The 24,915-nt window shown below is 38.5% G+C and overlaps 1 protein-coding gene across 1 annotated transcript in view; it reads right to left on the reverse strand.

The window, feature by feature from the left end:
* Nucleotides 1–4,569: 4,569 nt before the first annotated feature.
* Nucleotides 4,570–24,915, reverse strand: part of AMPH (amphiphysin) — a 119,725-nt gene continuing 99,379 nt past the window's right edge. Inside the window, exons 15-22 of the mRNA XM_021546627.3 lie at nt 24,813–24,845; nt 23,389–23,439; nt 21,240–21,353; nt 15,382–15,438; nt 11,290–11,427; nt 9,778–10,041; nt 7,412–7,513; nt 4,570–4,891 (exon numbers count right to left, since the gene is read on the reverse strand). Coding sequence (XP_021402302.1) covers nt 4,784–4,891; nt 7,412–7,513; nt 9,778–10,041; nt 11,290–11,427; nt 15,382–15,438; nt 21,240–21,353; nt 23,389–23,439; nt 24,813–24,845 — 867 coding nt within the window. The 3' untranslated portion in view covers nt 4,570–4,783. The remainder of the gene's footprint in view (nt 4,892–7,411; nt 7,514–9,777; nt 10,042–11,289; nt 11,428–15,381; nt 15,439–21,239; nt 21,354–23,388; nt 23,440–24,812; nt 24,846–24,915) is intronic.

A 24,915-nucleotide genomic window follows, 5' to 3' on the forward strand; every position in this document is an offset into this window, starting at 1 on the left:
TAAAACTGATTTTTTTTTTTTTCTGGTATGGCTCTGAATTTGCTGTGTGGCTGCAGACATTAGCCAACTTCAGATAATGAGAGATATTAATGAAACAAACTCATAGTTGAAGATTGAGCCAAATGACAGTTTATTTGGGCAATGCAAATTCTAGCATCTACTACCCTCTGCTGGGTATAAAGGAGTAAAACTCTCAGAAGCTCTTTGTGAGCAGCCATAGGCATGAATGGATGCCAAGAATTCCTACTCTGAGATTTTTAAGCAAAATTATTTAACATCTATCTTTTAAATTTGCATGAGTTCTTTTTAGGTGGACAGTAGTGTGATACTCTTTCTTGAGCAGGAGATACTTAAAGATCCTCAGCATTTGCACAGCCTGTCATGTGAAACAGCTTACAGACTTAAAATGCAGGGTTCTGAATCTTTGCCAAAGACTATGGACAACCTCCACTTTTGTGTGTATCTCTATGACACCATGAGAGTTACAGAACCATGACAAGTCTGTCAGATTTTAGTCACTCAGAGAATTTTGCATGACCTTGTGTAGTGGAGGCTGGTTGGATGCCAGGTACTCACCAAATCTGATCTCTCACTCTCCTTCACAAACTGGACAGGGGAGAGAAAATTTAACAAAAAAATTTAACAAAATCTATCAAATTTATCTCATGGCTTGAGGTAACAACCGGGAGAGATCACTCACTAAAAAGGGCAATGGACAAAACAGACTCAACATAGAGATTTGGATTAAATTTATTACTAAATAAAATCAGACCAGGATAATGAGAAGTAAAATGAAGCCTTAAAACCATCTTTCCCCTACCCTCCTTCCTTCCTCGCTCTACCTCCTTCTCCAGCAGGGCAGGAAGACAGAGAACAAGAGTTATGGTCAGTTCATCATCTGTGGTTTCACCCACTGCTCAGGGAGAGGAGTGCTTCCCCTGCTCCACCATGGGGTCCCTCCCACAGGAGACAGTTCTCCAAGAACTTCTCCAGCATGAGTCCATCTCATGGGCAGCAGCTCCCTGCAAACTGCTGTAATGTGAGCCCATCCCACAGTCCTCAGACTGCTACAGCGTGGGTCACTCTTCCACAGGGTTCAGTTCTTGAAGGACAGGCTACTCCTGAGTGAGCTTCTCTCTCCATGGGTCTCCCACGAGGTCACAGCCTCATCTCAGGCTTCCACCTGCTCTGGCAAAGGCTCCTCCATGGGCTGCAGGTGAATCTCTCCATCCCCTTGGTCCTCCATGAGCTGCAGGGACACAACTGCTTCACCATGGTCTTCACCACAGTATGCAGTAGAATCCCAGTTTTGGTGCTTGGAGCACCTCCTCCCTCTCATTCTCCACTGACCTTGGTGTCTGCAGAGTTTTTCCTCTCCCATATTGTCACCCCACTCTTTTCTGGCCACAATTACAACTGTGCAATAACTTTTGTCCTTTCTTCCCAAATCTGTTACTACAGAAGCATTACCACCATTTCCAACTGCCCCAGCCTTGACCTGCAGCATGTCCCTCTTTGGAGCCACCAGGGATTGGCTCTGCCAAACATGAAGCAGCTTCTCACAGAAGCCTGTAGGTCCCACTACCAAAAACCCCAGTACACCTAATCATTTGGCAATTACGTGTTAACCTGCGCAGTTAATTCTTCAAAATTACGTGTTTTGTTTATTTTTTCATTCATTGACATACAGCCACACAACATATTCCTCTATCTTCAGTTGCTTTGTCTTTCTTTAAAGACCATACCATGAATAATCAGTCTGTGGGATCAAGAGACTGGATCCCTAAATCTTTCAAGGGTTTATTTTATGTAGAATTATAAATTACACCTTCTCAAAAAGGTTAGTAATATATGCTCTCTTAGGCATAAATATGCCTTTAGAGAAACCAAGAAACAATGTTGGGCTTTACAATCATTCTGAAAGCACAAAATTCAGTAATTTGCCAAATGCAACACTGTTTGTAAATACAAAAAAAAAAAAAAATCCAAGTAAAGGGAGAAATAATTTTGGGCTAATATAATTTCAGATGGAGTGTAACTCCAGTTAATGCAGTGTAACACAAACATATCATGTATGTAACAACAGTACATAGTGGAAAGTATTTCACTTGCTTGTCCTAGAATAAAGTTTTATAGATCACAGAGAAATACACTTCCTGCACAGGACTCACCTCATGAGCTGCAGACTTAATAGTGTATCATCCTAGTATATGGAATTTTGCAAACAGTAATTTTCCTCATCCTTTCTGCAAGACACTTGTGGCTCTGGGTTGTGTATGTGGGATGTGAAGACATACTCAATGCCAGAATGGTATGCCATATACACAGTAACCTGCAGCATTTAAATGACACATCATGAACAATACCACGGCTTTTGGAACTTTACCATTACATCTTGTAGCCAGCAAATAAAGACAGTACCATGAAAATTCTTTGCTGTAGGCCAGAGTCCTTTCCTATCTATGTACAATCTTAAATGTACTTGAAAACCCTCTGTTAATCTGTCACATTGTGCTGTACCAAGGAGATTAGAAGAGTCATGACCAAGGGTGATTGATTTTGATGTCAATACTTCTAAAATGAAGAGGGCCCCTAATAATAATAACTACATACAATGGGAACCTGGTAAAAGAATACATTTGGCTGATCATAGTAATGCTTTGGGCTGATCACAATGACCTTAGGGCTAGGACTGTCACACATAAGGATCTCACTTGATAGTAGGTCCCTTTCAAAGAGGTGGTGACGTGGTGTCTACAGGGAAACTGAAGTTCCATTGTACAGTGCTGGGCTGTTCCAGTGATATGCAGAGCAGCCATCACTGAAATGCAAGTGTTGAGATGCAAGAAACTAGCCTGGAGGTTATCACCAGTATCACTGTAAACCAAGTGTAATAGATTCGTATGGCCACCTCAAGTCTGGAATTGTAACAAGAAAAGCAAAAGTAAGTTTTGTCCTTGGAGAGATTCTTGGCCCTAGATCAAACTTGTTGAAGGAATGAACAGAAAACCACAGTGCTTTCCTGTAACCTCCTTACACTCACTGGATATTTCAAATCCAAAATCCCAGCTATCACAACTGAGCCATCCAGCTTCTTCACCAAACACAGCTATCATTGGACTTACCTTTGAAACCTACTGAGAGAGACCCTGAAAAACAGAGAAAAATCAACTTTCCTCTTCTTCAAGAGGCACAAACCCCCTCTTTCTTCAACTGAGATTTAGCAACTTAGGAGTGGAGTGGAAACAGATATTGTTTGCATATGAGATGACAAATTTTTAATGAAAAATAACTGCATTCCTAGGAAAATATAGATGTTCCTAAATATTTGCAGCTTCCATGCCTCGGCAAACACAATGGAGCAGATTTATAGTAAACTTACATTCCACATGAAAAAAGTGGACAAATAAAAATTCATAAGAGACAGAGATCTTCAGCTGAGTGATGGTTAAATACAGACAAGTTCCCTTTCATACTGGACAGATATTTAGCTGGTGGTCAGAGTCAGGAAGAGGAAGAGCAGCAGAGAGACATGCTGAACTGGGGTTCAGACCTTTTGGAACTCTGGCCACAACTCAGGTTGAGAGCAAGAATTTAGAGGTTGCACCTGTTATGCTCTATTACTTTGGAAAAAGAGGCATTAAATTAAGATTATATTATAAAATACAATGTATAAATTATATAGACTTCTTACAAAACTTCGAAAGCACTACAGAAAAAACAGCTTCTTTGGACCAAAGGTTTATTTTTAATGACACAACACTGGAAAACATAAGTTACAGATGACTTTTTGATACAGGATATATATATCTTACTTTAAAAGGTTCTGTGAAGGTATGCTGCATAAATACATATAGTGAAAATATATTGTGTTTATTTTATTCTCAGAGATTAGTTCTGTTTCTTTTTGAAAATGTATTCAGTCAATTAAATAAAAAAGTATAGATTAGCATCATAACAACTCCCCCCTCCAGGTTATCTCATTGTAACTACTGCAGCTGGAAGAGGAGATTGAGCCATGCCTTCTCAAAGGTTAGCGGCTTTGAACATGATGTTATTCATCATCTAAGAATGAAAAGTTCACATTACAAACACAGATATTGTATCATGTTTTGGCAATAGAGTAGTTAGTTTTACTTTGAACAAAACTATTACCTGTAATGCCAGACAATGAAAAAGCAATGCATGTACTGGATGATACTACATGGCCAAAGAGCTACAATGAAGTTGTGAAAATGCATATAGCCATATGCACTTATATATACACATAAGTTCTTGTGTATATGTATTATGCATGTCCAAAAATAACACTGAAAAATGTTGCAGTAGTTAACTACCTTTTTAACACATGGAACTTGTAATAGTTTGACCTTATAGCTACAGGATAATTAATTAAATTTTCTGCAGTGCAACGGAATACAATACACTTAGTGCAGAGAAGTTAAGGTTTTGGTATTGAGGAAGCTAATTTCAGATTTCATGGGAAAGGACCAAATACAGGATCACCATAGCTCTGACGAAGCACAAACAAACCTGTCGCCACATACTCGTGAACAAATAAGGACATTTCATTTTTAACTGATTTTTTTTCCCATGTACTGCTTCAGAAATTACAGCTTAACTGTTTGCATTCATGCTCATTTGATATGTTTCAACTAGCTTTGTCTGGCACCAGTCTGTAAACCATTAACAGCTTAAACAACAAAAAGGTGGGCTCCTGTGTTTCAAAGAGGTTAAAAACCTACTGACTGAGTTTCATACTACATTTGTCTGCCTGGGAGAACTACTCCAGATGGCGTGTGAAGTTCTCTGGGAAAAGTCCTTTATAACTATTTGCATCTTTGTACTGAAGCCACTCGGATTCCTTAATGCCAGTCAACCAGCCAGCCTCCTGCAAAGAAAAAGACAGTCTTTTAAATTTCAGGTCTCCCCCCATTCCTCACTATGAGCTTCAGACCTGAAGATATTTCATAATAACATGGCTAAAGGATTTGGTGTTTTGGTTAAAAAGCTGCCTCTAATTTTGCACAGACCATTTTCTCTGTTCTACCAGACTACAGTTTTGTGAGACCAAGTGACTGCAAGCACACAATAAAGCCGTTAGCCCATCTAACTCCTGGCTGAACTTAATATTCTAGGTGGGGGAAGAATAGCTCTGAATCCTAATTTTTTTCCTCGGAGGTATTTTTCTCTCATTCATGTATCAACTGTAAGAAGAAAGAACAGTTCTTCCAGTCTCAGGAGTTACTATCTCTAGAAAATATGTAGTGCTTTTTCAAAAAACTTCTGGGAACCTAAACCAGGACTTGACAAGCAAAATATCAACAAATCACCAGCTGTCCAAACAAACAAATGAGAGATTTCCTATTGGAAAGTACTGGATTCTCTCAAGTGTGATAAATTCTACCTAGAATAAAATCATTTGGTATTTTTAAAAATGACCAATCTACTCTTACCTCACTAAGAAACTCTGTATCTTTTTCCTTTAAAGGAAAGGAACTGAAGCAAAGCCATGGCAAACAGAACTTCTAATGTTGCCACATTATTACTGTACAGACAGTACATATGCAGATAGAACAGCTTGAACAGATCATCACATATACCATCAAGTCATGATTTTGGGGTGCCTGTGTGTGCTAGTGGGGGCTCTCTGCCCCAAAATAAGCATCATTAAAGCAGATCTAGCTTATCTGTGACATTGAATGGGTACGTTTAAGTGAAGCATGTCTAATATCTAAGAGATAGAGGAACTGCAGCTCCTTAGCATAGGCAGTATAGACTCTAGAAAGGAATACACAGTTTTACTGGATAGTAACTTCAACACAAGTCTAATGGAAAAAGCCACTGGGTGGGACCATTTTGCTTCAAATGGAGGTTAATGTTACCAGGTGTATTGGAATTACAGCTTTAGACAGGTCATTTTTGAAGGAGAATAAAGAATAACAAAGATAACCTCTATAAAAATCAACAAAGTACCTGGCAAAAGACAAAAGTATTTGGCTTCATGGTGATGTTAAACATGAAGGGGAAATATGTAACGTGCAATAAATATATGAAAAGAATGGCTTCAGAAACATGAATACATAAAGGTTTGTTTTCTCCATCACTGCACACAATTTACTTCAATTAATGCTAATGGGAATTTCAGTGCACACCAGAAGAATAATTACACTTCATGGACTCACCAAGCATTATCATGTATTTAACACCTAATATCCTAGCAAAAAACAGACTAAAGTCAGAGAGCATATTTTGCTATCCTTAGAGTAGTGTCTATTCTGCAAACACTAACAGTGAAATCAATTTAACTGCCCATGAGGTAAGACAGCATAATTTGAGTAGGGATAATATATTTAATTCCAATAAAAAGAGTTATGTACCTGCTGTAGTGTAAATATTTTGTTCTGAAATAAGTAAAAAAACCCCACTCACAAAAGCCAAGAATTCCTGTTTGAATTAAAGAAAGCACAGCTAGAGGACTGATAGCTACCTAACTTAGAACATCATTAACCAGCAAAACAATTTCAAACACAGTTCTCAGGGCTCATATGTGCTTAGGGCGTTAGTATTTATGCCTATTTTAAGAGATATTCTTCTTTCAGAGCAGTGCTCTTAACTACCTGATCAGGCAGGATCCAGTCCCCCACTTCTCAACCCTCAAATCAACTGGAAGACTTCTTACCAACACTACAGGCACTAACAGATACCCTTGGGGTAGCTGATGCCAGTAGTGTACAGTACAGTCTTCTCTTTTAAAGCAGCAGCCAAAATCAACATACTTCACTACAATTCAATTTAACATATAGAATACATTTGTTTAAAATTTCACCTGAACTGCAATGTTAGAACAAAATTAGATGCCTTAAATTAAAGTACTGTTATATTCAGATTCAGGCTGCTGAGGGGCAAAGTTATATTTATCAGAGGCACCTAACACAGAGCAGCATCTCTGTACCTTTCGGCTACAGAACATCACAATTTGTGTGCATTCTCAGTGCTCTCTGTGGCTGAATCTGCATTATTTCTACAAATCATACATAAAAATGGAACATTTAGAGAGCATGTAATCAATTCTACTGGAATGTTGACAAGATGATATAGAACAATGTTACAGAGTGTGTAAGTCATCCTCTGCATTAAATCTTTGTGTACCTAAAAGACAATGTAGCACAAATAAGCCCTAAAAAATATGCAGAGGTCAGATTCTGCTAATAACATGTATCTGTGACTTCAGGTATAGTCAGCTGTGCCATTTAGTCTCAAATTAAACTACATACAAAGGCCTAAGTAAAATCCTTGTGTTTTCTTATAGTCACATAATTTTGAATACACATCCCCATTAACTATAATCAGTAAGAAAAAAAGATGAGATAAAGAAGAATGTCAACAAAAGCAAGAACCACATTTTTACCTGATCAGCTGTGGTCTCAGAAGGAATTACTAGTACAATATCTCCTCGTTTTAAATTAAGCTCATCACTGTTAGCTGCCTCAAAATCATGCAGAACTTCAACCTAAAGAAAAAAACACCACACATATTGAAGACATTTTCTTAACAAAATTACTTGTTAAATCTGGACTGAAAAAAAAAAAAATTAGTCTTTATGCAAACATATGCCATAGACAAGTATATTCAAATTATCATAGAATCATGGAATGCTAACAGGTTGTAATGGACCTTAAAAATCATCTAGTCCCAACCTCCCCTGCCATGGGCAGGGACAATCCCCTACACCAGGTTGCTCAAGGCCTTTTCCAGCCTGGCTTTGAACACTGCCAGGGCTGGGGCATCCACAACTTCCCTGGGCAACCTGTTCCACTGCCTCACCATCCTTGCAGTAAAAATTTCTCCCTATTATCTAATCCAAATTTTCCCTCCTTCAATTTGTTCCCATTACTCCTTGTCCTACAATAAATTACAGTTCCTGATGAAGAGTCCCTCTCCAGCTTCCCTATAGGTCCCCTTCAAATACTGGAAGGTTGCCATGAGGTCTGCATGGAACCTTCTCTTCTCCAAGCTGAATAGCCCCAGTTTTCTCAGCCTGTGTTCAAGGTGGTGCTGTTCCAGTCCTCTTATCAACCCTGACCCTCCTCTGGATTTGTTCCAAAAATTCCATGTCCCTTCTTGCTGGGGACATCAGAACTGTATGCAGCACTCCAGGTGGGATCTCACAAGAACAGAATCACCTCCTTTGATCAGGCATAAATTGGTAATAAAGGCATTGATTCATGTCAGTTTTTTATGCACTTCCTTATAAGCAGGGACAACTTAAGGATAGTTTCCTTTTCTGATTACAAGATCTCAAGGATGGACGATAATGCAACATTCCACAAGTCCTGCCTGTTGGACAGGCCTGCCACTCTCATATTTCCCACGTAAGGAACTTCCTTCCATTCCCCATTATCATGAGATCTGCAAGAGGGGTGGCAAGATTTTACAAATAAAACTGAGAAATACTCTCAGAACTTTATATTCTCTCATTCTCTTGTCGTGGCCACTGTTGTATTACTCCTCTTGTGAATATCTATAAAAATTTGAGTCAGATATATAGTACCCATTGCAACAGATGACCAAAGAGGTAAGTAATGGGAACCCTAATTAATGATTGCCTTGGTAGGAACTCCCACTTACCAGCAGATGGGTATGCCAAAAATATCTGCCTTTCAAAGGGGTGAGCATTCAAACATTGGCAAGATCAGCATGTCATTGCAAACAGACCATTTTAAGTAAATGATTTTATCTCCTTAAAAGATAGCTAGCCTAATTTTCTCAAAGCACACACAGCTCCACAATAACTCTACAATTATGAAAGATAACTCTACAATTATGGAATTGGGAACCAGATTGCAAGCATATATTCTACTTCTCCTTCTCTATGTCTGACCCTAGAGACTGAGATTAAAAGCAAAAGATTAACTATGTCAGCATGTTTGAGTTGCATGATAGTGTTTACCTTTACCCTAGTGTTATCCACAAAGTTTGCAGAAAATATTGAGTAATGAGAATAGACCAAAAAGAATGGCATACTTAGAGAGTGCTATGGGACTAATTAGTTGGAACTATGCAAATTATAGTAGGAAGTATGTAAAGTTCATCCTTCCTCAAGGAGATTTTCTGCTGCTCAGTGATTCAAAATGAAAAGTAATTTCAAAGAACCTTGTGAACCAGGAAACCCTGGTGGTTTTGCCAGGCAAGGGAAGAACTTCTCTTATGCCTCATTAAATTTTTCTGTTTGAATTACCCTAATAGTTTATATTATTACTAAAGTTACTGAATGACATTTTGGCTTCAATGTATTTCAATAGAATCAGTACTCCCACTATAGATTTTCAGGCCAGAAAAAAAGCCATTTTTTAATGATCATAGAATTATAGAAGAGTTTGGGTTTGCAAGGGACCTTAGAGATCAAATATATTAGCATATTAGATGTATAATTAGAATATATCAACAATATTACTGATTACTATGTGGCAGTGCAGTTTTATTCAATATATTAATTTTCAGCAGTAATTTGGTGAGATTCAAGGGTTTTTGTACTTCAATTAATCTTACAGCTACATAGGATATGCCCAGCAACAAGCATGCAGAAAATGTATCTTCTGAGATTTTATTTATGAAGCAACAACACAATATTACACTTGTAGTTGCGTATATTTGTGCATGTGTGTGACTGATAAACTAAGAATACTTTGCCCTTAACAAATCATGACACTAATGTGCAGACAAGACACATCCACAGAAGCTAGGGATATCTAGAAGAAGAATGGAGAAGCAGACCTTATAGAGAAAACCAGGTGGCATTGCTGAAGCTGCATCTTCTGCTGGAGCAGGCTGATCCTGAGAAAGTACAGCCTGGATTTCTTCAGCAGGTTTCTGATCATTTCCAGACTGGGAAATTTCACTGAGAGAAGTGTCAGTGACCTGAGCGCCCATCTCTGCTGTGGCATCTCTGGACTCATTCATGGTGACTTCATGTTCTCCCTCCCCCTCGTTGTTTGATGCTGGATCTATTACTACTGAAGGGATGCTGCTGATCTTTTCCTGGGGGAAAAAAAATAAAAAACAAACCCCCCACAGAAAAGAAATACAAAACTATTTAGTACTTTATTTCAAACAGGAAAACACTATTGTTTGTTTATTGCATAGGGCATATATGGGGTTGAAAATTTTTTTTTTCTCTTCCATGAATTCTTAAGACAGAAAACAGTATTTGTGCAAGAATGTCAAGGAATAATCCCCTCCCTGTTATCACTGCTCCCCTTAGTCCTCCTAAACCTACTTTACACATTACTACACTAATAATAAAAAATATTTATAGTCAGCTTGGGCTTAATTTTCAGTGTTCATGGAAATTACTAGACCTTTTTCCTTCACTCTGCTCTCTAGTTTTGGCAGGTTTGAGTGAAGCCAGTAGTTCCAGTAGTCACTGTACTGTTTTTATTTGGAAATGGAAGTCAGCAGGATAATAGTGGTAGAAGGTGATGAAAGAAGGAAATACGACCTATTTCTCTGACTGAAGGGATCTCTCCTGATTTATAACAATGTAACAGGGTACAGAGAAAGCAAAAAAAAAAAAATCTAAGTAGCATCTGACCAATCTGGGATCCCAGTTAAAAAAGCATTTAACAAAACTTGTTGTAGGACCCAACCTGAAAAAAAACATGTTCACTGATCCTCTTCCAGACCATCTTATCCTGGAGCACAGATGAAATATAATATGCAATTAAATCTGGCAACTGGCTGCCCGGCTACAGGGTCTGCTCTAGCAGGTGTTTGCCAGCTCCTCAGAGGTTGTGAGGAAAAGGCAGCAGGCCAGATATGGATACATGGCTTGACTGCCATGACTTACAGGAAACAAAGTAATGCTATTGATAGGACATGGTGTCAGAATTTAAGAGAAATCCAATTGTTTCTCTGCCTATTTTTCCAGAAAGCCCTGTTATCTTATGTGATAAATGTTATCTCCACAGAGGAGCACAGGGAGACAACAGTGGGGGATAACCCAAACAATGTGCTGCCATGCTGCTCACAGGACCATGAGAGGGCCATCAACTCCCATCTCCACAAGCCTAGGGGAGTACAGAGACACAAAGGCAGGCACAACCCAAAGTAAGGACTTAGAAGAAAGGATACCCTGTGTGAGATCTTCCTAGGGCCATCCCAAGAGAACATAAATCTTGCTACTGGTTGAAGCTAGGGGCACAGGACTGCAGTAGCCTTGCCTCTCTCGGGCTGCTTAATCTGTCCTGATTCCCCTAACACACTCTCCCATGAACTGACATGAGTTACCTGAGACATATCAGCCTCTTTTTCTTCTCCCTGAGGTTTGTCTCCTTCAGCAATATCCTCCTGCTCAGCGGTGGCAGCTCCTGCTGCCACAGCTGCACTATCTTCTGATGCTGCAATCCTCTCACCAACAGGTACCAGCTAAAAACAACAGAAGAGAGGGAACTTTCAGGATATGAGTTACAGATACTTGCTGGAGAGAACATGGGACAGGTTCTGCTCTGTGACCTCCCTGTGTGATGCTGACCTATGGTCTTGAGTTCACTGGTGTTCCTCTTGATTTATGGAGAAGAGCAGTGCTGGGGACAAGCTTGCTCAGAAAAACTGATTAAAAGGTGGGAGAGAGACATTTATGAAACCTCACCAGGCAACATTTAGCAGAGTCCTCAGGTGTTATGAGTAACTGTTTGTCAAAGCTGTTTTCCTTCCCTTGTCTTCCAGCTGTATTGTGGAAGAAATTTACCACTGGTTTCCGCAGAGGAGGAGGAGCTTGTCTAGAGGCCCCCAGGACCCTGCTAATGGAATCTGTTCTTGGGAAGAGCCTTCAAGTCTTCTCTAGCTAGTTACCTACTTCACCACAGACCTTGCCTGGCTTCAAGTATCTTGTACTATTAGTTACACATTCCTTTCTAACAGAGGGACTTACAAATCAGGTCACATCAGAAGTAAATATATTCTACATCTGGTTAAGTATCAGAAAAAAAAAAAAAAACCTACAAAGATTTATAGTTATCTCAGTATAGAAAGATACATAAAGGCCTATTCAGTCTTTGACTGAATAATTTCTGATCAGTCGGTGTTGAAAAGTTAATACATGATTTATTCTGACTTGTGAAAAGTGCACAGAAGAGTACCTGCCTACTACTAGATCAATGTTTAATCCCTCACCAGCAGAAACTGTTACTTGTTATTGTGGGTAACTCGAAAGGTTATTGTATTCCATGTCTGTCTGCTCCCCAAATTACTTACAATTAATTAATCTTAGGTTTGGACATTTGAAGGTAAATGACAAAGCTCATTGTTTTAATCTAATTAACTTCAAGACAGAATTTTTACCTTACAGCAGATGGTTCAAAGATAAAGTAAAAACACTGAAGGAAAACTCTTTTCGAGGTACCAATGTCAAGCCACAGTTAGCAGTAATCTCTCTGATCTCCAGTGAACAGTCTGATGCTATTCATTTCCACAGTTTGATCTTTCCCCTGTGGATGAAGCTAACTTCACTACCTAAATTCAGTAACTGTTCAAGGACACTTGTTCAGGTCTTGTTTTTAAGCAACATTAAATATTCACCACTATTCCTATTTGCTGCTATTAATTGGTATGATAAAGAAATCCTCCTGGAATCCATGAAGACAGAAAATACTGTATGGATTTATAAAAGCACTGGGGAACTTACATTTAAATTGAAACTGCTGCTGCTGAAGCATGCTCTATTGTAAGAGGAAATAACATCAACAGACAAGGTCAGATGTTGACATTTTCTCCTATAAGTCATGCAAGCCTGCCACTCATATAGTATTACCAATTTTAGGAGTCCTGATCCAAGAAGATACACAAATAAATGATGAATGTTGCCTGGAAGAGGCTAGTAGGAAAGAGTGGGAATAGAGTGCACAACAGATTGATTTGACACCATGCATTTCTAAGAGTATGCTGCAGAAATTGGGTCTTGCTGTCTATTCTGAGCTTTTTCTGCTTATTGGATTTGTATGGACCATTTCATTTTACTAAGGAGGAGAATACTAATTTACATGAATTGGTTCACAAATGCCCACACTGATAGGATGACACTCACAGCATGCAGTCAGGAGTCACTAAATGTATACCACAGTTCACAGTTCCTTTTTCTTGTGTCTTAGAGTACAAAACCAATAAAAGCTAGATGATTAAAAAAAGCTTTTATAGAAAGGCATATGAGGTAGCGTAGAATGAACCTCACTATCAGTCTCAAATATCTGATTAGTACAGAAGAGAAAAAAAAAGGGCGGGAACTTGAATTCATAACCAGCTGTGTTGAACCACATCCTTGCAGATGCAGCTACTTGTATTACCTTACTTCACACTACAGATCTCTTTCATATAGGTAATTAATAACATTAGGCAGTCTAACAGTATTCAAAATTAGCTCTCTCTAGCAGTATTATTGAAATTACACCAAGCACACAGGGGCAAAAGAAAGGATCATCTAGTATCATGAGGGGTGTGATAGAACCACTCAACTGTTTTAATTGCACAGATGTGAATTTTTCTTTAGCCAGGATGCAGCTTATCCACACAGTTGTACTCTCATTAACATTCCTGTCAGCTCAACACAATATTGCCAGATATTCAGCAGTAGCAATAATGAGCCCAGGAAGAGGAAAAGGGGTACCAAGCCTGTTGCTGAGGTCTGCCAGAGGCGCTCCCTCTGATACACTTGTTGTCCAGAGGTGAAGTTTTTGCCTTATGGCTGGATTTAGAACAGAAATTGGTAATTTTTATGACAGTTGGTTATAATCAGCTAAGCTATCAAATGTCAAGAGAGACAAATCATCAAGCTTTAGAGAATACATCAGTTGCAAAGTCTTGGAAAATTCTGAAGTACTACTGAATAATTTGTTAACCAAATTACTGAGTATCAAAGGGACCATGGTCCATTAACAGTCAAATACTGGCTTAGCAAATAACTTTATCTCTTGTGGCAGCTCTTCTGCACATTGTTTTAAACAGCTGTTTTAAACCAAATATGGGCAAATTCACTCTCAGATGAGAGAGTGAACAAGTAGTATTAGAATAAAGGGGTAAGGTTTCAAAGATTTAGCCTTGGTGCTAGCACAACTGTGAAGCATTTCTTGCACATTTCTTCTTGAACCAGACTTGTTGGGAGTGACAAGGCAATGCTGGAGGAACAACACAACACTCTCTTTGCACTGAGTCCACACCAAGCTGGGCTTGATCTGCCACTCCCACTCTGCACTTTCTTCCAATGCAATTCCATTGGCTTCCATGTGGATGTGGCAGTGCTGTGGCATGTGTGGTGAGGAATACAGCACCAGTGAGTCCCAAATTCACTTCCAAGTGACACTGGTATGCCCTACAGCTACAGATATAGCCTTGGCTCTAGCAGACCTAATGCACTTTTACAGCAGGACAATGAACCTAAGCCTGGACAGCTGAACTTAGCAAGTTCTGAAACCAGTTCATTACCTTTTTGTATATATCAAGGCACCAAAATGAGTAACAACAACAACCACAAAAAAAAAAAAAAAAAAAAAAAAAAAAAAAAACCAAACCAAAAAAAAACCAAAAAAACCACCAAACTGGTTTCTAGCACCTTGAGATACAAATCCTCAGTGATTAGTAACTCGAAGTTATTTCCCAGTCCCTATTTCTGTTCATGAGTTTAATATGCAGCCAATCCTTTTGTGCTGTCCTCTGTGCATGTTTGAATACATTGCAGTTTCACTTTAGAATACAAGGATTCAGAGTAAGTACTTTTATCACTCCTAAAAAAATATAAGCAATATGCAATCATTCAAGTCCACCTATGTACAGCCTAAAGTATATCACCGAGCTTTAATTTGCTTTGTAATTTGACTTTAACTGTATCTAATAATGTCAGACTATGCTTTAGCAAACCAACTCATAACATGATTATTTCCAAGTATCTGTTTTAGCTCAGGGCATGTTGTGCTAGGAAAAATAAATTATTAATCATAGGGCTTTTTTATAAAGAAATTTACAAAAAGGCTAGGCAAACAAATATACAGAAATTTGTAAAAGCTACTTGGAATCTATGCAGCATATTTCCAAATGTCAGTAGAAACAGAATTATACCTCCTTTAGCTGGGGAGCTGCTTTGTTGCCCTGAAATATTTATCACTTTATACTGCTGCAACAGGCAGTTTCTAAGATAAATCCTGCATTGAATGAGAGGTTATATGTTAGAATATATACCATGGGTGCAGATATATCTGTGCTAGACTTAAGATACCACAGCTAGGTCACAGTTGCATGGTATTGGCCTGTCTATTGATGACATGCAAATGACAAATTTTTTGTAATGGTTGAAAATATTAAAGCACAACCATACTCAAGTCTGTTCATATGTACCTCGCTTTCCTTCTCAGCAACTCCAGTTGTCTCCTTATCTCCTGCCTCGACATTCTCCTGTATAAAAAGGAAATATGGTCATCACCTTAGACATGCTGAAGCAATGGCTGCAGAGAAATTGGTATTGATCAAGCTAATGGAAGCATGCCATGTATGGGATGCAATGGCTAAATGAGCTAGTATATATTGCCCCATATAATCTGAAATAGAAGTACTTGTGTGCTAAAACAAACCCTTTACATACGTTATCATCATCACACTGGAACTATTAAGGACAATTTAACTTACTTTTACTACTAGTATTTTCATAACAGCACCAGCTTTGAAGAATTGTTTAGTAAGCAACCTTGCAGTTTGCACCAAGTTCAAATTTCTCCCACTGGTCACTCAAACTGTTTCCATTATCACCTGCTACTCCTCCTGTAATTCACCAGGGCCTCAGTGTAAACTTCATGAAATACTACTTCCACTCATGTTAGACTGCAGCTCATTTAAAGATCACCCCAAAAGATGTGGGTCACAAAGTTCAAGGTTCTTTTTGGGGTTGTTTTTTTGTGGTTTTTTTTTTTTTTTTTTTTTTTTTTTTTTCTGAATCACCTTACTTTGGGTCCATATTCAGTGGTACATGCAGCAGGAGCCTGACATTAAAAAAGTTAGACATCAGTGGTTTTCCAAATCTGACACCCATTTAGGTTCAAACAATTGAATGCACTGACCAGTACCAAGCTCCTCCCAAATAGTACTTGTGACCAGCACCAGGTCCTTTTCTACAAAAGGTCAATAGTCAAAACCATAAAAATTCAGGTTTGGTGTAGAATATGTAGAATAGTTGGAAGTGCTTTTTTAGCTATTAAGGTTTGACTTTCTGCAGACATGGCTATTTCTGAAGACACTCTGCTAAGCAAAACCAAGACAAAGCCCCATTATGGAAATCAATTTTGCTAATAAATTTTAAGACAGCTAGGTCAGATATTTCTACAGAGCAGTAAGGGTGAAGAGAAGTTCTGCAAGCATACTTGGGGGCATGGTATATTGGAATGCCTGCTTTGGCAGTCAGAAGCCAGGAAACCTCACATACTCCGGCTCCAGCTACCTGCCTTCACACACACAACTGTCATGCCAAAATTCCTTAAAGTTTCAGCTGAAATGGTTGCATATTTCTTTTTTAATAAAAAAGAATGGTGAATGCAAACTTCATATCACTCTTTTTTTTCCTACTCTAACCTAGCATTGCTCGCAGTCAGTTGTAAGCACTGAACATGCCCAGAGGTCAGGACAGAGCAGCTGCTGACAGTAGTGTTGCCAAAGAAACCTCTTACAGCCTTATCCCTGTTAAAATTGCAATATTATATAACCTTTTAAAAATTATTAATTCTTTATTTTTTTAAGCTGTCAAGCCTCTACTGTGTGGTCTTCAATTTTTAGGAAGTTTGAGGAGGCTGTAAATGGTCTTAAATAGAAAAAAAAAAATATCAGCAGCGAAATATAAATATTTCACACTCTAATAATGCATGTATGCACAGAACCACCTAGAGAATTTTTTTTCTAGAGCAGAGCAAACTGTTGCCCATAAAAACATTATGTCCAACTGCAAGTCAGTACACAGACGACTTCCCAACTTGTTCTATTAAAAAGTGCTGAATTTCTGCCAGCAGCTGTATTTACAATTTGCCTTCAGAAATTAGTATAATCTTGCACTTCAAAGTCGGGAATGTGTTGGCATTTTTCATTTTCTTAGTAATTCCCTGGCAATATTCTCTGGTGAGAATTCCATCAGCCTAGCTTTGAGTATCTTTGTAGAATGATTTAATATATACATATGCATACTTTCAAATAAGAACTGTTTTCTTATTAACTAAAAGCACAATTTTGTTTGGAAAGGTGAAAGTAAGGAGAGCTTCTTTTATTTCCAAAGCTTGAGCTTGAGCTTTCCTGTAGCTAACTTGATTATTGTGTACTAGTCAATTTAGTACCATTTTGCTTTTCTGATTAGCTGGAAGTTGCAATTTTGTGGATAATGGAGTTTGAGAAGAGAGGCATGATAAACCGTATCACTTTTAGAGCATGAAACCCTAGTAAAAAGGATGACTGGAATAATACTTGGAAACTAACACCCTGGTTCTAGAGAGAAAAATCTGCTTCTGGAGGCTCCAACAGAAAGACACTATTCTGTATCAGTTGTCTCCTGTAAAAGAGAGTCATATATTTTTAATGGCCTTATGCTCCCATTCTTCACCTGCACTTAGCTTCATGCTCAGAATCTGGGCACAGCTGACTGCTCTTCTGTATCTAACCATTGTATTACTCTCCCAAACTACACATTCCACCATTTGGGCACTGTGAATTGTACCTAAAGTGAGACTGAACCCTAATTAGATACACTTGGTTGCAGGCTGTTCCCTGGCCTCTGCTGTACTCACTCTGTCTGCAAAAAGCTTATCAGGAGGTAGCTTCACGTATGCTTATATACTACTCTGAAAACCACAGTATTTAGCTGAGCATCTGACTGCTTTGATGGGAGAACATCGGAGGCCAGGCAGGCATCAGACCCAAAGCACTGAGAAGCTCTTTCCATACTAATAAGTGCAGTGGAAGTAGAAAAGCTGATCTTCAAATACTATGTCTCACATGCAGGAAAAGAAGGGAAATAACAACATTTCATAAGCATTCTTTTTATTATGATGTCCTCATGACATCTTTGCTTGAATGTGAAAAAATTGATGTGGTGAGAGGGGCAGTATTACTTGAAAAAGAAATAAGCCAGTGGTTAAGGCATTATATCCTTCAGACTATCCTTTAGATTTATAGCTGCTTTTGGGGATGCTTTACAAACAGAAAAACAACTCTGTGTGGAGAATTCCATGCATAAACTGTTTACCATGGTTAACTTCTGTTGGCACACATGGTCATACTGTCCCTTTAATTACCATTTTATCCCTCCCCCTAAAAAGATCAACTGTTGATAGCTACTAACAAAAACTTTATTTGTTCTATGGCACTGGAGATCTGAAGGACCAAGACATACAAAGAGATCCTAGGCAAAAATTCTGATGAGCTCTTCTAGTGAAGTTTTGCCAATCTTGATCAGGCAGACTATGAAACAGTAAATAACTGAATCTAAAATGCCCATACGGGCAAGTAATACCCTATCCCCTGGACCATTCTATCCGTAATTTAAATGAACACCCTACCAGAAAATTTACTGTGAAGTTCCTATAATGAGGGATCTATGCCATAAATTTTCTGGGTTAATGGGATGTGACCGGAAACTTACCACAGAAAAACTCAACTGAAGACTGGCTGTCATTCAAAACTGGAAGCAACTAAACTCAATAAAATATTCCCAATTAAGTACCATCTATTCATATTTTACAATTCTACTTTTAAAGGAAACTGTCACTCATAAAGCAAATGACTGTAGAAGTGCTGCTGAGACATGACATGTTTTCATCTTTTGCAATTCAGTGTAGTTTTCCTTAGCTTTGAACATATTTGTCATTAATACCAATCTTCAAAACTCCTCTTTGCATGTCTCGGAAAATTCTCTCTGAAATAAAAACCTTTCAGAAACAAATGCAGTCACTACATTTCAGGCATTTTTAAAATCAACACTTTGCTTTTTTTCCCGAATTAGTAAGGACAACATAATTTTGAATTAGCAACAAAGCACCAAGACCAAGCCTAATTAAAACTGTTTAACTTCTATTTAATGCCTACCCTCCTCCTCTTGGATTGCTCTTAAATTGTCTGTCTCTTGCATTGTTTATCTCTGGCTCTCTTCCAATAGCTCTGCACTCCTGTGACTCAGCCAGAGCAGCTGACTACAGACCACAGACCCAGAACTCCTCAGCAGCAAAATGGATCAACTGAAAAGGTCATGCTGGCCAGCAAGCAAAGGCATGGTACTGCAGAGACTGTTTAATTAGTGCTTAAGATGTGCAACAGGCTTCAGAGAATTGCTTTGTCTTAAAGCAAGACAAAAATGTTTCCTTTTGGAAAAATGGGAAACTTCTTTCACATTTTTTTTTTTCAAAATAAAACCACTTTTCTGGCTTCATTAATATCTGTTCTTCCACATTATTCCCCACCATGCACTCATGGGAAGAGAAAAGCTCCAGATCAATGACCAATTTTCCATTCCTTCTCTCTCCACCTTCCCTCCCACTTTCTTTATTCCAAACTATCACATTTACATGAGGCATTTTTATCAACAGTCTGGCAAAACAATGTGCCTCAGTTAGGTAATTTCATTTTTTGCCTTCCTATAGAGCTGACAATATGAACTGAAAACACATAGAAGGGGAGAGCCTGGTCTACACAAACCATGAAGCTCTCTTCACCTAGTTATGTTAGTAGAAGGGGATGATCCTGAAATAATTTCCTCCAGTGTGAACCATGGAACCAAACAAAAGCGAATTAAAATATGAAACAAATACTCAGAGTTCATGCACGTGTAATCAGAACTAAACCTAATTGTAGTTCTGGGGAAGACACCGTGACTGCTTCCCTCCATATGTCCAATGCCACTAGGCGTCCTCAGAGGATGGGTAAGGTTAGACAGAGCCAGGTGTTATCTGCCCTTTCCCCCAAAGTCCTGCAGAACAGCCCGTCTAGTCCTGCCTAACTCTCCTCGCACAATAAATTATTTTTCCTCTGTTAGGAAGAACTCAGTAGCTTGATACCTGATGATTAGATATCTATCCATGCTCTCTGCTGCCACATTTATAGGTGCATCTACAGATACTTCCAATTTCTTCAGCTAATTTGCATCTACATTAGCGTAATATTGATATCCATATGGCAGTGTATCAAGCACTTACCAAAAACCATCTAATTTTATGGTCATTTGGGTATCATCATCCCTGCTTAGCAGCAGAAGACACACAGGGTCTCCCCCAAGTCCAAGTGCAGCTCAGTAGCTTAAACCTTCCCTTCTAAGAGCACTTATAACACCAAACTGTGCTTGACAGACAAAGAGCACAGTTATATATCTTCCACCAGCTTCTGTGTGACACACAAAACACTCCCCTTTTTCCATCCAGTTTTTCCAGTAGTAATCTTCATATTCTACTAGCAACTCATTAGAGCCTTTTAATATGTTACTGTCTTCAGGAAAACAGATGCTGTTTTCCTCCAGGGTTTCTCAGCCTGTTGGTATCATCCACCACCAAGACCACCTGATACTAGTGTGTACGAGAGGAACTTCAGTTGGATAAAAAGAATATGCACTGAGATACCTGTATCAAAAGGGATGCTAGTCAGCAGAAAAACTCCGTGCCTACTGTCTCAGACCACCCCTTAATTTGCAGTGATACTGGATGTCTTGCTTTGTTCCTCATGCAGAGGAATTTCTTCTTCATTTCCTGAATTCTAACATGTAAAAAGTCTCCCAACTGGTGTTCAGAGTCCTCTCTTTGGCTCACAACTGGCATCTAAACCTGTGAGCCTTATAGACCTACTACAATAACTTTGTAATGGAATTTTCCTGCTGTAATAAGGATCATACAAGATGTACATTAGCTTAGTGCTTGAAATGAAAGGAGAAACTTGCTAATAACATCATTTAAAAACGGCATCAATTCTTTCCCATTCTGAAATTCATTGGGCATCAAACAACTTGTGAAATCACAACCACTAAGACAAACTTGAGCCTAAGATGCCCAAAGTAAGAGGAATGACATTTTAGGGCTGAAAGGGGCACATGCTGGAGAGGCATGCTGTGACACAGTGGGCAGCAGAGAAACTAGCCATGGAGGATGGCAGTGGAAAGGATGGCTGAAATGCAGCAAGCACATTCACCAGAACAAAATGTGGCTCCGATGAGGCCCCAGAGGTGGCATGGAGGACAGGTCACTCACCACAGCCTGCTCTGCTGGCTCAGCAGGGACGGCCTCCTTTTCCACAACAGCAGCAGCAGCAGCAGGGGTTTCCTCAACCTTAGGTTCCCCAGGTGGAGTTTCTTCAGCCTCAGTCTTTTGTTATTGATTTTTAAGCAGATAGTGGAAAAATTGTTGAGGAGCATATGATGTTGGGGAGGAAGAGGGAGAAAGGGAACTGTGCCTGGCACAGTGTTGCTTCAGGCTCAGTCTTGCCAGGCTTTGTCCCCAATAAAAGACAGCATGTAAAGGGCATTTTCATCATCAATGTACTCTATGTAAAATGAGTCAGTCCTACATGCCTCCCTCACAAGGAAAGTTTCCTGAGTTACAGTGAGAAGTAATGAAGTAGGGGAAAGCACCCAGTTAGCTCAAAAATGCTCCAGAAACTGCTGGCAAGGCCAGAAATTGAAACTGGCACCCATGTGTACCAACCCTGGTCTTCAAACATGAGTTTTAAAAATTACCTCCTCCTCCCTGTCTCTGTCTATTCTCAGACAATATACCCTCCTCCAGTGAGGGTAAGCAGCAATGAACAGAGAATGAAACTCAAACAGTTTTTATATGCACAAACAACGACTGATTGAATACTAGCAATGAATGCTAGCAATGACCTCTGCTTTTTTATTAATATGCATTCTCTCTTGAGCTCTTAATCACCTACAAGGCACTTATTTATCAACCTACTATTGCGATTTCCACCCTTTTAAATTCTGGCCTCAGCTTGTTTTTCAACAAGAGTATCTATGAAATATCACCAGACCTGCAACACGTTCAGTCTTGTGGCAAAATAGCTCACAGCAGAAGTGTGATCTCCAATAGAGACATTACTCTGCAAATACATGCACCTAACAAGGCAAGAGCTCCAAGCTATGCTTAGCATATTTGATTTATAAAGATGGGTGACTCAACCAGACATCATAACCCCAATCGATTAATTTGCCATGAACAAATTGTTCAGCATAATATGAAGATCAAAAGCAATTGCTTTGAAGTTGATAACAGGTCGCTGGCTAGAATTGGTATCCCCTGTGATGAAGAGACAGCTTCTGTGAAATTCTTTAGCATCTTAAAGACCTTCTCCTCCTGATATTTTTCAGGAAAAAAAAAAACCATAGACTCTCAACTCTTTGCATATATTCCTTAAGCAGTCTGATTTTTAATGAGGTACAGAGAAGTCAGTCTATGCAAGACCTTTAGTATTTGGCAGAGCATTAAGGAGCATTCACTTGTATATTATACAATACTGTGCAAAAATTTCTCAGTGTAGTGCATTAATGACAGCTCTAGAGACTTTCATAAGAAGAAACAGAATTGAAATGAGAAAAATAAAGTAGATTTATCCCAGGTGATGTTTTTCCTGACATTTAATACTGGAAGATTCTTTCAGACTTAAAATCATAAGTAACATAAAGCAGACTACATTGGTGTGCTTCAAGTCACTTGTTGAAAAGCATACTTCAGATAAGTTACCACATTGCAACTATGAGTAAAACTACTCTCACAATATTTAGTAACCATCATGAGCACAAACACCACATTAAATAACATAAAATATCACCCTGCTGCTAGTAAGTAACTATAGCATTCACCCAGCAATGCTGTTATTCTCATCCTTGTTCCAGGCTAAGCAAAGACTTTTAAGAGGAGCTAAGAAACTGCCCAGGTATGATCACTTCCAAGAAGATTGTGCCCTCCTTAGAAGTAGACTGTGCCCACTATTAATATGGAGGTGAGTAGATAAAATTACAGCAATTTTGGAGATATGTAACTGCCATCACATACTATCAGGTCCTTGCTGTACACTGGACCATAGTACTCATTCTAGTAATTTCTTAAATGCAGTAAGTGAACAAAATGACTACACCTTTATAAAATAAACATACCTTACAACGTTCTGGTTTTCTTTTCTTTTGCTCTGTGCTATACTTGTGAAAGATTGTTTCAGTGAGCATGGATTTAAAACTAAAATGGTATCATCAGGTCTTCCAAATGGAAGAATTGCATAAGGTGGTGTTATTTAAAGGATAGAAACAAAAAAAAAAAAAAAAGTGAAAATATCTTTGCAAAAAGGAAAACTTGTATCCTTTTTAACAAGACATTTTAAAAGGAACTAAAAGCCACAACTTACCAAAGGCTCTTCCACATTCTCATTTGATTGCACTGTAAATGCAGGGATATCCTAGACACAGAAATGAAAAACAATGTAAAAATATTTGAGACAGTATATTTACAGGTGTCCATCAAAGACCTGATTTTTCAATGGTTTATTCAGGTACAATCACTAAGTACATTTACATAGAAAAAGATGGCAAATAAATGTAACTAAGAATTATTTTTATATTTATTTAATAATCTGAGTACCATTATTTTTTCAGTTTTATATTCAATGTTTTTAAACCAACATTTTTTACCTCACTAAAGGTAGCAAATACATGTAATTCACACCCTTCATTAAATACATGTGATTCACAAGGACTTCATTTAAAATGCAATGCACTTTTGGAATTCTGAATCTTTTTTGTAGATTACACATGGCTGTGCCTGGAGAGTACGCCAGCTCTAAGGTACCTTTTTCTTGATCCTGGACTTTTATTTTAATAATAACTATAGCAATTACAAATACAAATTTTTACCTAAATTCAGTAGAAAAATAGAGGTGCTTCCCAACACCTCACTCACTCAAACCAATTAATTTGCACAATATTGCTGGGCCAAATTGTTTTTCTACCACAGAGGAGAGAGAAAATATGTGTTTTCTCCAGCTAAACATTTTGCCTTAATTATTAGATCCTTGTGCTTTGCCCTTTCCATCTGGATCCTTTACTAGACTATATGTCCTGGAACAGAATGGTTAATCATTGGAAGACTAATTTCATCCTTGTGTAAGCTGAGCCTTTTTGAGTACATTTAAAATTTGGTGTACAGGGTGTGCTGTGGTAGAGCCAGTCTGTAAGGGAATGCTGGAAAACAACAAAGCCCCAGGTAATCCACCTTAAATTTGGGATCTTGACACAGCCCTGGAATCTGAAAGCTGGACACAGTGTCTTTATGTGCTGTATCTCTGTGATGCATACCACAGACTCACCATCAGCACCACAGCAGATAAATAACTTAGGTTAAACTTTGAGAGTAAAATGTATATTAACTGAAAATGAAGAAAAAAATAAAATTCACTACATATTTACACACAGAGTTACTGAAAATAGGTGAAACTGAAAATGTGCTTTACAGGATTTTGGGATTGTGAGAAATATAATCCACAAAGGAGCACAATAAAAAAGCTAGACCAGCCATTTTAGGGGAAAATAGCTGTCCCATCAAAGTAGTCAGATTTTTTGCTTTAGACTCAGTCAGGCCAAGAGTCCTGAGGGCATTAGAATCTTTCTAGCAACATCTAAGAATTTCTGACAACAGACAAGGTTAGGATTTGAGACAATATCCTGTTGCAATGCAGCTTGTCTATAGAACAGATTTCCTGAATTTGTATAGCCAGTTCTAGTACCTTCCTAATAGCACAGAAAAAAATTATCTCAAAACCAGTTTATTTCTTACCTGTGCAAATCCATTAAATGCTGTGGTGGATGCCTAAGTAGAAGTGAAGATCAGAACAAATTATCATTTGTTTACTAAATCCGAACATGAATTAAAACATTTT

The sequence above is a fragment of the Lonchura striata genome, chromosome 1, assembly GCF_046129695.1.
Source record: "Lonchura striata isolate bLonStr1 chromosome 1, bLonStr1.mat, whole genome shotgun sequence".
NCBI lineage: Eukaryota > Metazoa > Chordata > Aves > Passeriformes > Estrildidae > Lonchura > Lonchura striata.